Source organism: Anser brachyrhynchus (assembly GCF_964034855.1).
Source record: "Anser brachyrhynchus genome assembly, chromosome: 21".
NCBI lineage: Eukaryota > Metazoa > Chordata > Aves > Anseriformes > Anatidae > Anser > Anser brachyrhynchus.
Window position 1 is genome coordinate 1,208,367 of NC_137714.1, and position 13,558 is coordinate 1,221,924.

The window sequence follows — 13,558 nt, forward strand, 5'->3', positions numbered from 1 at the left end:
GTGTCCTCCAGGTGCCCCTGGAGTAGCAGTGTCCCCATGGCCATGTTGATGTCCTCCAGGTGCCCCCAGCGTGGTGGTGTCCCCATGCCCATCCCCGCGCTGATGCCCTCCCTGTTCTCCAGGTGCCCCCACCGTGTCAGTGATGCCCCCAGGCCCCGTGACAGTGAAGGAGGGCAAATCCCTCAGCCTGGAGTGCCTGGGCCGGGGCGAGCCACGGCCGCTGGTGCGCTGGAGCCGTCTGGGCTCACGGCAGAAGGTGGAACACCAGACGCTGCTGCACATGGACAGCCAGGCTGTGCTGCAGGTGAATGGGGCACCCCGGGGTGCTGCGGGCACTGAGACGTGCCGGGTGCTCACCACCCATCGTGTCCCCTCTCCAGCTCTCGCCGGCCAAGCCGGAGCACGCCGGGACCTACATCTGCACGGCACACAGCGCCCTGGGCTCGGCGCAAGCCCGTGTGGACGTCAGTGTGGAGACTGCACAGAGGCACCCCGGGGCCCCCGAGGTCACCGCACCGCCTGCTGTCACCGTGGTGGCTGGGGAGACCGCCACGCTGCACTGCTCAGCCACAGGTACGGGGTGGGGACGGTGGCCGGGGTAAGGGGACACCTGCCCAGACCCCCCTGCCCCGGGTGACGGACGGTGACATACCCGCAGGCGAGCCGGCGCCCCGGATCGAGTGGTCGAAACTGCGGGCGCCGCTGCCCTGGCAGCACCGGGTGGTGAACGGCAGCCTGGTCATCCCCCGCGCCGCGCAGCAGGACTCGGGCCAGTACATCTGCAACGCCAGCAGCCCCGCTGGCTCCGCCGAGGTCTTCGTCACCCTTGACGTGGAGAGTAAGGGGGCTGCGGGTCTCCCTCTGCCTCAGCCCACCCCCTGTCCCCCATCCAGATGCCTCCTGCTCTTGCTGGTCCCCGTCCCCCCTCACTGCCCTCTCTCCGTCCCTCTGTCCCTTCCTCCGGCTCTGTTCATCACTTGTGCTCCTCTGTCCCGCCTCTGCCCAAGTCCAGCTCCATCGCTGCTCATGCTCTCCCACCCATCCCTCCCTCGTGGATCTGTCCTCCTTCATCCATCCCAGCGCTCATCCTCCTCTCCATCTCCTCGCGGACTCCTTCATCCAGTCCTTCCCAGATGTGCCCATTCACTTGTTCATCTCTCTGCACATCGACCTCTCCACCTCTGCTCGCTCCCCTCCCCATCCGTCCCCGGTTCACGGATCCATCTGTTGCTCATCCCTGCACGCAGCCATCTCGGCTCACACTCCGTTCATCCCTTCCTGGTGCATCTGTCCACCACTCATCCATCCTGGCTCACATCCCTCCCTCCATCTCCTCGCAGACTTCTCGATTTGTCCGTCTGTGGATCTGGTTCTTGCTCATCCATCCCAGCTCTCATCCCTGCACACCCCTCTCTCTGTTGCTGCTCTCACTCCTCCATCCATCCATTCTCCAGCTTTCTTCACCCTGTCTGCTGTCCGTCCTTGTGCACAACCCCAGCTCTCCATCTCAGCTCCCACTCCATCCATCCCTTCCCTGTGGGTGCGTCCATCACGCGTCCGTCCCAGCACTCATCCTTGTGCGTGTCCATCTTCACCCACACCCCTCCTTCCATCCCTTCCTCGCCAGTCCACCCATTCCTGTGCACGTCTATCGCTATTTCTGCTCACGTTCCTCCATCCATCCCCTCTCCTTGGTTATATCCCAGCGCTCCTCCATGCGCACGTCCGTCTCTGCTCACACGCTTCCATCCAGCCCTTCCTCGTGGTCTGGGCCACCTCTCACCCACCCCAGCACACCTCCATCCAAGCCCTCCCATCGCTACCCTCCTCGCCCCATCGCTGCCCTCCTTGCCCCGCTGTCGCCCTCCTTGCCCCATCGCTGCCTCGCCGCGTGCTGCCAGGCACTGACGTCTCCGTCCATCCCCGCAGCGCCGCCGTACGCCACGAGCCTGCCGGAGGAGAGCGCGGTGCACGCCGGCGACGCGGTGCAGCTGCAGTGCCTGGCCCACGGCACCCCGCCGCTGCTCTACACCTGGGACAAGCTCAACGGCAGCCTGTCACCCCGCGCCGTGCCCCGCGCCGGCCTCCTGCGCATTATCCCCGTGCTGCCCGCTGATGCCGGCACCTACCGCTGCCTCGTCACCAACCGCGTGGGCACCGCCGAGACCTTCGCCCGCGTCGTCGTCCACGGTGAGCACCCCGGGGTGCCCCGTGCCGTGCCGGGGATGCCCGCGCCACACAGTGACACTTCTATGTCCCACACAGGTGACGGTGGCGCTGATGGCGGCGGTCCCCTGGCCGTGCAGGTGACGCCAGGGAGCCTGGTGAAGGGGGTGGGCGGCACGGCCGAGTTCGCCTGCACCGTCTCGGGGGACCCGCGGGCGCGCCTGGAGTGGCTGAAGGACGGTGGGGAGCTGCCCCCCAGCCACAGCGTGCGGGACGGGGTGCTGCGGTAAGAGGGGCACGGGGCGGCGCCAGCCGCTTGCCTGCGCCCCGCGGGTCCCACACCTGTGCCCCCCGGTGTCCCTGCAGGATCCCGGAGCTGGCGCGGGGGGCGCAGGGGGTGTATGTGTGCCGGGCCAGCGCGCCAGGGGGGCAGGCGGAGGACAGGGCCACCCTCACCGTCCAGGGTAAGAGCAGCACCCGCGCACCAGGGCTGTCTGCACAGGCACCCACCGACCTGTCCCCGTGAGCACCGGCACCCTGCTCCCCTCAAGCCGCCTGCTCTGCCTGCAGGCATCTGCTGACCCCACCCTCACGTACCCCAGTGCCCCCCCATCTCCCCAAACCCACAGGCACCTGCTGACCCCGTCCCCCCATGCTCACAGGCTCCCCGTACCCCCCTGTCTCTCCCCATGCCCCTTGGTACCCCCTTGATTTCTCCCCGCAGGCACCCCCCCTACCCCAGTCACACCCGTACGCCTGGCCACCCTGGTACCCCCCACCCTCCCCCCGTGCACCTCAGCACCTGGCTCCCCCATCTCTGCATGCCCACAGGCACCCCAGTACCCCCCATTTCTTCCCACACCCACAGTCACCCTGATGCCCACATACTTCTTCCCATTCCCCTTAGCACCCCAGTACCGCCAATCTCTCCCCGTGCCCTCAGGCACCCCAGAGTCCCCCACATCCCCCCACACCCCCCCACACCCATGGGCACCTTGGGACCTCTCCTTGTTCCCCATACCCATGGGCACCCCGATGCCCCCCATTTCTCCCTATGCCCACAGGCACACTGCTACCTCCCCATCTCCCCATATCCATGGGCACCCCAAACCCCCCCATCTCCCCGATCCATGGGGTCCCTGCTTCCCCCCATCTCTCTCTCCACCCGCGGTACCTCCCTGTGCCCAGGGGCACCCCAAAACCCCCCTGCCCCTCCCCTAGCTTTGCCCAGGGCCCTGATCAACATCCGGACAGCGGTGCAGACGGTGCTGGCGGGCACGGCAGTGGAGCTGGAGTGCCTGGGGCTGGGCGACCCCCAGCCCCACGTCACCTGGAGCAAAGTGGGGGGCCGCATCCGGCCGGGGGTGCTGTCTCATGCCGGCACCCTGACCATCGAGCGGGTGGAGCGGGCGGACGCGGGGCAGTACCGCTGCACCGCCACCAACGCCGTGGGCACCGTCCAGTCCCACGTCATCCTCCACGTGCAGGGTGAGTGCAGACGGGGACGCGGAGCGGGGAGGGTGTCCCCCACCCTGGTGCAGGGGGGGGTGACAGCTGCGCCTGTCCCCAGCTGCCCCCCACATCGCCGGGCAGCCAGAGGTGAAGGAGGTCTCGGCGGGCTCGGTGGCCGTTCTGCCCTGCTTGGCGTCCGGCTTCCCCGTGCCGGAGATCAGCTGGAGCAAGGTGAGCGGGGACGTGGGGACAGGGCGGCGACCTCCGTCGGTGCTGACCCCCACGGGTGCTGACCCCCCCGGTGTCCCTGCAGCTGGAGGGGGAGCTGCCAGCGGGCGCGCGGGTGGAGGGCACGGCGCTCACGCTGCCAGCCGTGCGCCCCGAGGACGCCGGTGTCTACTCCTGTGCCGCCACCAACCGCCGCGGCCAGGAGACGGCTTTCTACGTGCTGAAGGTCCGAGGTGAGCGCGGACAGACGGACGGACAGACAGGCTGGTGGGGAGGGTAGGGGGGTGGCCGTGTCCCCAGCCTGGCTGACCCCCGGTGTCCCCGCAGAGCACCTGGTGCCCTACTTCACGCAGACGCCCCGCTCCTTCCTGCCGCTGCCCACCATCAAGGACGCCTACAAGACGTTCGAGATCCAGATCACCTTCCGGCCCGACGCCGCCGATGGTGAGCGCTGTGGGGGCCCCCCAGCCCTCCCAGCCCCGCCGCGCCGCGCCGGCCTTCTCTCACCCCTTCTCTCTCCTCCTCCGTCTGTCCGTCCGCCCTTCCATCTCTCTCCCTCCTTTAGCTCTCATTCTGTACTCAGGTGAGCACCCACCCCGGGGACCTCTGCGTTCCCCCCTCCCCGGGGTGTTTTGGGGTCCCCGCGCACTGCGGCCGGGCTGACCCGCTGCCTCCCCACAGGGATGCTCCTCTACAACGGGCAGCGCAGGAGCAGCGGCGCCGACTTCATCTCCTTCGGGCTGGTGGGCGGGCGCCCCGAGTTCCGGTGAGTGCACGGGTGGGCACCCGTGGGGGGGGGGGGGGCAGCACCCCCATCCTCACCCCGTGCATCCCCACGTCATCCCACAAACACAGTTTTGACGCCGGCTCGGGCATGGCCACCATCCGGCACCCGACGCCGCTGCGCCTGGGCGAGTACCACACCGTGCGCCTCTTCCGCAACCTCACCCGGGGCTCGCTGGTGGTGGACGGGCTCCCCCCGGTCAACGGGACCTCGCAGGTAAGGGGGGGACAGGGGGGCCGGGGGGGGTGGCCTGGGGGCAGCCGTGCCCACCAACCTGTGCCCGCAGGGCAAGTTCCAGGGGCTGGATCTGAACGAGGAGCTGTACCTCGGCGGGTACCCCGATTACGCTGCTGTGGCCAAGACGGGGCTCAGCCAAGGCTTCGTGGGTGAGCGGCGGGCTGGGGGGCACGGGGTTGGGGGGGCCTGAGCGTGTTTCCCACCCCCCCAACACCGCCACGTCCTGCAGGCTGCGTGCGGCAGCTCCGCATCCAGAACGAGGAGGTGGCGTTCGGGGAGCTGGACCTGCAGGCGCACGGCGTCGCCAACTGCCCCACGTGCCAGGACCGGCCCTGCCAGGTGAGGCTGGGGGGGGGCACACGTGCACCGTCCCCCCCCCTCCCACCCCATCCCTGCTGCTCATCCCTGCCCCCCCTCCCCAGAACGGCGGCATCTGCGAGGACGCCGAGAGCAGCACCTACGTCTGCCGCTGTCCCCACGGCTTCACCGGCAGCAACTGCGAGTACTCGCAGGCGCTGCACTGCCACCCAGGTGGGTGCCCGCCCCGCGGGGACGTCACCCGCTGCCCTCCCTGGCTGGATGCCGGCCCCCCCCCGGCGCTCACCGCCCATCTCTGTCCCCTCCCCGGGCAGAGGCTTGCGGGCCTGATGCCACCTGCGTCAACCGGCCGGACGGGCAGGGCTACAGCTGCCGCTGCCACCTGGGCAAGTCTGGGGAGAGGTGCACCGAAGGTGAGCACGGCTGGGGACGGGGGCACGGGGCTGGGAGCCCTCCGGGGACAGGGGCACGGGGGTGGGGACAACCCCAGGGACGTGGACACGGGGTTGGGACCACCCTGGGGACACAAGCGTGGGGATGGGGTGACAGTGGGGACGTGGGCATGGGGACATGGGTGTCGGGGTGGGGATTACCCTGGGGCCACAAGTATGGGGATGGGGGTCACCCTGGGGACATGGGCGCAGGGCTGGGTACCACAATGGGGAGATGGGCACAAGGGGACACAGGCAGGGTGGGGACAGGGGACTAGGAACCACCTGGGGAGGTGGGCATCGTGGATGTGATGGGGATGGAGCATTGGGGACCACCCCAGGGACACAGGCTTGGGGCTGGGGACTGCCATGAGGAGATGGGAGTGACGGGGATGGGGCATTTGGGGACCACCAAAGGGAGATGGGGACGATGGGGCCGGGGGCTCGGGCCCCACCGGCCGGGTGCTGAGGTGCGGTGCCGCAGGCGAGGCTGTGAGCGTGCCGTCCTTCGGCGGGGCGGGCGCCTTCGTGTCCTACCCGCCCCTCACCAACGTGCACCACGAGCTGCGGGTGGAGGCCGAGTTCCTGCCGCGGGCGCCCGACGGGCTGCTGCTCTTCAGCGCCGGCAAAGCCGCCCCCGTCGAGGACTTCGTCGCCCTCGCCATGGTCGGCGGCCACCTCGAGTTCCGCTATGAGCTGGGCTCAGGTAGGCTGGCACGGCCCGATGGGGCCCTGGTGTCACCAGGGGGGGTCCTGGGCATTATTGGGGTCACCAGACATCACTTTGGTCCCCAGGTGCTGCCACGGTCCCTTGGGCATCGCTGGGGTTCCCCTGGTGTCACTGGGGTCCCTAGGCGCTGCCAGGGTCCCTGGGGCATCACCAAGGTCCCCAAATGTCACCAGGGAGCCCTAGCATCACGGGGGTCCCTTGGTGTCACTGGGGTCCCCTAGCATCGTATCACCAGGGTTCCCTGCCATCTTCTGGGTCCCCGGGCACTGCAAGTGTCCCCAAGCAAGCCCCTGGCACTGCTGGGGTCCCCTGGCATCGCTTTGGTCCCCAGGTGCTGCCAGCATCCCTGGGCATCGGTGGGGTCCCCTGGTGTCACCGGGGTGTCCTGGCACCACTGGGATCCCCAGGCATCACCCAGGGTCCTTTGGCACCACCCAGCATATCCGTTGGGTCCCCAAGCACCCCTGGGGTCCCCAAACATGCCTGCGGTCCCCTGGCATCAGCCAGGGCATCGCTCCGGGTCCCCAAGCACTGCCAGGGTCCCCAGGCACCCCCAGAGCCCCCTGCCGTCCCCATCCCCGTCCCCTCTTCCCCGAGCGGGTGGCAGTGGGGCCAAGCCACGGTGCCAGCGTACGGTGTCACAGGCCCGGCGGTGCTGCGGAGCGCCGAGCCGGTGGTGCTGGGACGCTGGCACCGGGTGATGGCCGAGCGGGTGCACAAGGACGGGACGCTGGTGGTGGACGGCGGTGCCCCGGTGCAGCGCTCCTCGCCCGGCAAGAGCCAAGGGCTCAACCTGCGTTCCCCGCTCTACCTGGGCGGCACGGAGCCCCCCCTGCAGCCCCCCACCAACGCCTCCTTCCAGGGCTGCATCGGCGAGGTGAGTCCCGGCCCCCCTCCGCACAACCTGGACATGGGGGGGGAACGCAGGTTAACCCCCCCCTTCCCCCCGTCCGGTGCAGGTCTCCATCAATGGGAAGAAGGTGGATTTGTCCTACAGCTTCCTGCGGAGCCGGGGCGTGGGGCAGTGCGGGCAGAGCTCGCCCTGCCTGCACGCACCCTGCCTGCACGGGGGCCGCTGCCTGCCCCTGCCCGACGGCAGCCCCCCCTTCCGCTGCCTCTGTCCCCCCGGCTTCAGCGGTGAGCGTGGGGAGGAGTTTGGGAGGTCTGGGGGTGCTCAAGGGGTGCGTGCTGTGTGCACAGTGCATGCGTGTGTGTGCCATGCTGTGCATGTGTGTGCACTGAGCAAGTGTGTGCTGCATGCATCTGCTGCGTTTGTGTGTGTGCAGTTTGCATGTGTGTGCTGTGTGCATGCAAGCTGCGTGTGCTGCGCTTGTGCACTGTGCATGTTTGTGAGCTGTGTAGGCATGTGCCGTGTCTGCATATGCACTGTGTGCATGTGTGCACTGCGTATGAGTGCACTGTAAGTGCTATGCATGTGTACGCTGCATACGTGTGCTGTGAGTGTGCTTTGCAAGCATGTGCACTGGGCATCTGCTCTGCACGTAATGTGCACGTATGCACTGTGTGCATGTGTGCACTGTGCATGTGTGCACTGTGTGCATGTGCGTGCAGTTTGCAAGTGTGTGCATCTGTACGCATGTTTGTGCAGTGTGTGCTGTGAGCATCTGCATGTGCTGAGTCTGTGTGTGTGCTCTTTGCATGTGCGATGTGATGTGTGGATGTGCATTTGATATGCATGGATGTGTGCTGTGCATGTGTTTGCATGAGGGCGCACTGCATGTGTGTGCATCTGCTGTGCATGCATGCACTGCACTGAGTGTGTGTGTGTGTGTGCAGTTACGTGCGTTGTGTGCATGAGTGTGTACTGTGTGTATGCATGCACACCTGCACTCTGCATGCGCTTGTTTGCTACATGTGTGTGTGCAAGGGATCACCCCGGGGTATTGAACAGAGGAGGGTGAGCGAGTGCAGGAGGTGCTCAGCCACCCCCATGTGCCTGTGTCACCCTGTGCCACCCGCTGTGTCCCCAGGGCCACGCTGTGAGCGGGCGGAGGACCGGTGCCTGCAGCACAACCCCTGCCTGCACGGCGGCACCTGCAAGGGCAATGCCTGCATCTGCCCTGAGGGCTACACCGGCCCCTACTGCCAGCACAGTGAGTGTGGGGACGTGGGGAGGTACGGGGGACACGTGGGGACACGCCACCTGTCCCCATCACCCTCTCGCCCGCAGGCACGGCGCTGTCAGAGCTGGACCGGGACTGGCAGGAGGGCAGCGGGGGCGGTGGTACGGTCCCCTGGGGTGCCATGCACCCACTTTCCCCCTTTTTGCACCCAAAACCGATGCTGGTACAGGGGTGCTCAGTGGTGCCCTGTCACCCCCATCTCCCCGCAGATGCCCCTGGGCAGTTCAGCGCCGCTTTCCGTGACGGCTCCTACCTGGCCCTGCCCGGCCACCTCTTCCCCCGCGGGTGAGTGGCGCTGGGGACAAGGCCTGGGGTGCTGCACCCTGCCCGCAGCATTGCACCCATGCAATGTTGTGCCCAGCACAATTTTGCACCTGCTGCAGCATTGCACGCTTTCCTGCAGCACTGCACCCAGCAGGACTTAGCACTCTTCCTGCCGTGTTGCACCCATTGAATTGTTGCAGCCATTGCATCATTGCACCCATTGCATCATCTCACCCATTGTACTCTTTTGCAATCATTGCATGCTTGCAGTCATTGCATTGTTGCACCCATCACATCATTGTACCCATCGCATTGTTTTACCTATTGCTTTGTTGCACCCATTGCACTCTTAAACCCATTGCATCATTGCACCCGTTGCATTGTTGCACCCGTTGCATTGTTGTACCCATTGTCACTGCACCCACTGCATTCTTGCACCCATTGCACTCTTGAATCCATTGCATTGTCGCACCCATTGCACTCTTGAACTCGTTGCATCGTTGCACCCACTGCACTCCTGTACCCTCTGCATTGTTGCAACCATTGCACCGTCGCACCCGTTGCATCGTGGCACCTGTTGCACTCTTGCACCCGTGGCGTTATGCCCTCCCCGGGCGCTGCACCCACGGCCGGCCCCGTCTCGTTGCAGCGCGCCCGACGCGCAGGAGGCGATCGAGCTGGAGCTGCGGACGGACAGCGCCGAGGGGCTGCTGCTGTGGCACGGGGCGGTGAGCGGGGGGACACGGCCGGGACGCCCCCCCCGGGGAGGGGACGGGGACGTCCCCACCGCGCTCACCGCCCCCTCGTACCCGCAGGAGAATGGCAAAGCCAAAGACTTCGTGGGGCTCGGCTTGAAGGACGGGCACCTGGTGTTCAGGTGAGCGGGGACCCGCGCGTCCCCCAGGGACCCCGTGCCACCGCGCGTCCCCCTGCTCAGCCCCTGTCCCCCGCAGCTACCAGCTGGGCAGCGGCGAGGCCGTCATCGTCTCCGAGGACCCCGTCAACGACGGCGAGTGGCACCGGGTGACGGCAACGAGGTGGGGGCCGGGGGCTCGGGGGGGCGGGGAGGGCCGGGGGGGGTGCAGGTGCTGACGGCGCCCCGCAGGCAGGGCCGGCGCGGGTGGCTGCAGGTGGACGGCGAGGAGCCGGTGCACGGGGAGTCGCCGGGAGCCAACGTCATGGCCAACACCCAGGGCAGCATCTACATCGGTACGGGGACACGGGACGGGGGGACACGGGGACGGGGAGTGGGACATAGGATGGGGCATGGGGCGGGAGATGGGACAGGACAGAGGGTGGGATGTGGAACAGGGCACAGGGTGGGACATGGGACGGGACACGGGGTGGGACGTGGGACGGGGCATGGGATGGGAGATGGGATGGGACATGGGGTGGGACATGGAATGGGGCATGGGATGGGACATGGGACGGGACACGGGGTGGGACACAGGGTGGGAGATGGGGTGGAACACGGTAGGACACAGGACATGGGTCAGAGCACAAGATGGGACGGGATGGGAAATGGGACAGGGCATGTGATGGGAAATGGGATGGGACATGGGACGGGACATGGGGTGGGACCTGGGACAGAGCATGGGATGGGAGATGGGGTGGAACGCAGGGTGGGACAGGACATGGGACAGCACGAGATGGGACACAGTAGGACATGGGACGGGGCACAAGATGGAACAGATTGGATGCAGGTTGGGACACATGATGTGGCACAGGATGGGGCATGGGGTGGGACACGGGATGGGACGGGGCATGGAGTGGGACACAGGACACGGGACAGGGCACGGGGCAGACATAGGATGGGACATGGGATGGGAGGCAGCACAGGACACAGGACAGGATTTGGGATGGGACATAATGGGACATGGGGTGGGTACAGGATGGGGTGGGTGGCAGACACGGGGTGGGACAAGGAATAGGACACACGGTGGGATGTGGGACAGGACATGGGATGGGACATGGCACTGGGACCCAGGACAGGATGGGACACCTGTTGGGACAACGGGGGCATGGGATGGGACACGGGACGGGACGCGGACTGGATACAGGACAGGACACGCGGCGTGGCACGAGATGAGACACGGGGCAGGAAGGGGACATGGCGTGGGGCACAGGATGGGGCCCGGGAAGGGAACGGGGGATGTGGCACCGTGCGAGCGCAGCGCTGCGCCTCGCGTCCCCCCACCCACGTGTGCCCCCGTGGCCCCGTCCCGCAGGCGGCGCCCCGGACCCCCGCAGCCTCACGGCCGGCAAGTTCCTCACCGGAGTGACGGGGTGCGTGCGGGGGCTGCTGCTGGCGTCCGCAGGGATCCCCCCGCACCCCATCGACCTGCGGCACGGCGCGGTGGGGGGCTCCGCCGCCCCCCCCTGCCCCTCATAGCCTCCCCGCCCCCCAAGAGGCTCGGGGAGAGCGAGTTTTGTCGGATTTATTATTATTATTATTATTATTTTCCAAAAAGCCAAGAGGAAACGGTGCTTCGCTGCCCCGGGATGGCTCCGGGGGGGGCCGGGACCCCACAAAAATGTTTACACCCCCCCCTCGCCCCAAGCCGTGCTGGGGCGGCCGGGCCGCCCGGGTGCCTCCTGGGGTGGCACCGGGGTGGGGGGCGCAAGGGACAATCCTGGGCGCTGGAGGGGGCACCGGGTCCCCCCCGGCCCCCCCGCGCTGGGACACCGATTAAAGGAGAGAGAACGAGTGCCGGAGTGTGTCTGGGGGGGCCGCGCCTGGGGACGGGGGGGCACGGAGGGGTGGGCACGGGGTTTGGGGTGGGTAAGGGTCTGGGGGGGGGGGAAGGTGCTTTGGGGTGGTGTGGGGGTCTGGGGGGGGCACACAGGTGCTTGGGGGGGGTAGGGGTCTGGGGGGCAGGTTCTTTGGGGGTGGATGTGGTGGGGGCCATGTGCTTTGGGGCTGGTGTGGGGATCTGCGGGGTCTGGGGAGGGCAGGTTCCTTGGGGATGGTGTGCGGGTCTGGGGGGGACGCACGGGTGCTTTGGGGGGGTGGGGGTCGGGGGGGGGGGCGGGTTCTTTGGGTGTGGGAGTGTGGGGGGGGACACCCAGGTAATTTGGGGGTGGTGTAGGGAACTGGGGAGGGCCTGAACGGGGGGGGCAGGTGTTTTGGGAGCGGATATGGGGGGGGCAGGTGCACGGGGAGTGGTGATGGGGTCTGGGGGGGGGGGCAGGTGCTTTGGGGGTCGCGTAAGGCTCTGAGAGGGGCCGGGGGGCAGGTGCTTTGCGGGTGGCTGTGGGCGTTTGGGGGGGCACCCAGGTGCTGCGGGGTGCTGCAGGGGTCTGGGGGGGGGTCCGGGGAGGACCCGGGCGCTGTGGGGGCGCGGGGGGGCCGTGGGGTGCGTGGAGGGGTTCGTGGGGCACGGCTGGGGGCGCCGGGGGGCTGCATACAGGGCTGCGGGGGCGCGTGGGTGCGGACACGGGGGCTGGGGGGGGGGGTTGGGTGCAGGGGGCGCTGGGTACGGGGGGGCGGCTGCGGTGTGGGCACGGACATGGGGGGCTCCCGGGGGATGCCGCCGCCCCCCGCCGCGTAATGGCGGCCGCGCGGCAGGACCCCGCGCCGGCCCCGCCCGCTGCCCCCCGTCACGTGGCGCGCGGCCGGCGTCAGCGCCTCGCGCCCCGCGGCCGTCAGCGCGGCGCGCGCGTGATGTCACCGGCCGTGACGGCGGCGGCGGCGGCGGCGGCGGGAGGGAGGGGCCGGGGCCGGGGCCGGGGCCGGGGCCGGGGCCGGGGGCGGCGATGGCGCCGCGGCTGCAGCTGGAGAAGGCGGCCTGGCGCTGGACGGAGACGGTGCCGCCCGAGGCGGTGGCGCAGGAGCACATCGAGGCGGCCTACCGCGTCGGGCTGGAGCCCTGCCAGCGCGGCGCCTGCCGGTACCGCCGCGGGGCCCCGGGGCGGGCGGGCGGCCCCCCTCCCCCTCCCCGTCCCCGTCCCGGTGCCCCCCGGTGCGCGGCCCCGAGCCTCCCCCGGCCCCGTCCCGCCGGTTCGTGGCAGCGGCCCCCTGCCCTGGGGCTCCCCCCGTGGCGCCTGGGGGGGGGGGTCCCGGTTGTCGCTCCCCGTGTCCCCCGTTCCCCCCGCTGACGGTTGGTCCCGGTGCCGGTCCCGCAGGAGGAACTGCCGGGGGAACCCCAACTGCCTGGTGGGCATCGGCGAGCACGTCTGGCTGGGCGAGATCGACGAGAACAGCTTCCACAACATCGACGACCCCAACTGCGAGCGCCGCAAGAAGGTAACGGGCGGCCCTGCGCCGAGCTGGGGGCGGGGGGGAGGCAATGCCCCGTGTCCCCCCCCGCCACCCCCCCCGGGGCCCGGCAGCTCGGGGTGCGGCGTCTCCCCGGTACGGCGGCTGCCGGGTCCCCCGCTCGCGCCTCGGCCGCGGCGAGTGACAAGTGTTGCTTTCTCTCTTACGCTAGAACGCGTTCGTGGGCTTAACGAACCTCGGCGCCACGTGCTACGTGAACACTTTCTTGCAGATGTGGTTTCTCAACTTGGAGCTCCGGCAAGCCCTCTACTTGTGTCCCAGCACCTGCAGCGAGCGCACGGCCGGAGAGGGCATCCCAAAAGACAAAGGTCAGTGGGAGCTCGTCGCGGTGGCCTCCCCCTGCCGTGAACGGAGGATTTGCTCCTTTCCTCCTGAAACCTTGCGTGGAGGTGTTGGCTTTGGAAGAGTGCTACCGTGCGGATCGATGGCTGGTGCTACCGCTGCCTGTGCGACCTCTGCGCTGCTCTTTTTGAGCCCTTCACCCAGCTTTTAGGAACAAGTCAACCTAAGCCACCCTCTGCCTGA

General features: G+C 68.4%; 2 protein-coding genes across 7 annotated transcripts in view; both read left to right on the top strand.

The window, feature by feature from the left end:
* Positions 1-11,462, top strand: part of HSPG2 (heparan sulfate proteoglycan 2) — a 36,905-nt gene extending 25,443 nt beyond the window's left edge. The window contains 27 exon segments of the mRNA XM_080563662.1: positions 123-304; positions 381-573; positions 659-838; positions 1,930-2,190; positions 2,266-2,452; positions 2,533-2,630; positions 3,388-3,654; positions 3,737-3,849; positions 3,932-4,079; positions 4,174-4,290; positions 4,528-4,612; positions 4,702-4,846; positions 4,917-5,016; positions 5,097-5,206; positions 5,290-5,398; positions 5,500-5,598; positions 6,101-6,322; positions 6,991-7,223; positions 7,306-7,483; positions 8,338-8,460; positions 8,538-8,591; positions 8,700-8,775; positions 9,404-9,482; positions 9,570-9,631; positions 9,708-9,791; positions 9,860-9,963; positions 10,983-11,462. Of these exon segments, the coding sequence (XP_080419788.1) occupies positions 123-304; positions 381-573; positions 659-838; positions 1,930-2,190; positions 2,266-2,452; positions 2,533-2,630; positions 3,388-3,654; positions 3,737-3,849; positions 3,932-4,079; positions 4,174-4,290; positions 4,528-4,612; positions 4,702-4,846; positions 4,917-5,016; positions 5,097-5,206; positions 5,290-5,398; positions 5,500-5,598; positions 6,101-6,322; positions 6,991-7,223; positions 7,306-7,483; positions 8,338-8,460; positions 8,538-8,591; positions 8,700-8,775; positions 9,404-9,482; positions 9,570-9,631; positions 9,708-9,791; positions 9,860-9,963; positions 10,983-11,146 (3,773 nt within the window). The 3' untranslated portion in view covers positions 11,147-11,462.
* Positions 11,463-12,443: 981 nt separating this feature from the next.
* Positions 12,444-13,558, top strand: part of USP48 (ubiquitin specific peptidase 48) — a 32,603-nt gene continuing 31,488 nt past the window's right edge. For 4 of the 6 annotated variants that reach the window (XR_013941306.1, XR_013941307.1, XM_080563665.1 and 1 more), the window contains exons 1-3: positions 12,452-12,644; positions 12,880-13,000; positions 13,185-13,341. Coding sequence is in view for 4 of the 6 variants with exons in the window: in XM_080563665.1 (XP_080419791.1) it covers positions 12,511-12,644; positions 12,880-13,000; positions 13,185-13,341 (412 nt within the window). In the remaining 2 variants the exon portion in view is untranslated. Of the gene's footprint in view, positions 12,645-12,879; positions 13,001-13,184; positions 13,342-13,558 lie in introns of all 6 variants that reach the window. The other 2 variants (XM_080563663.1, XM_080563664.1) reach the window with 2 other exon arrangements.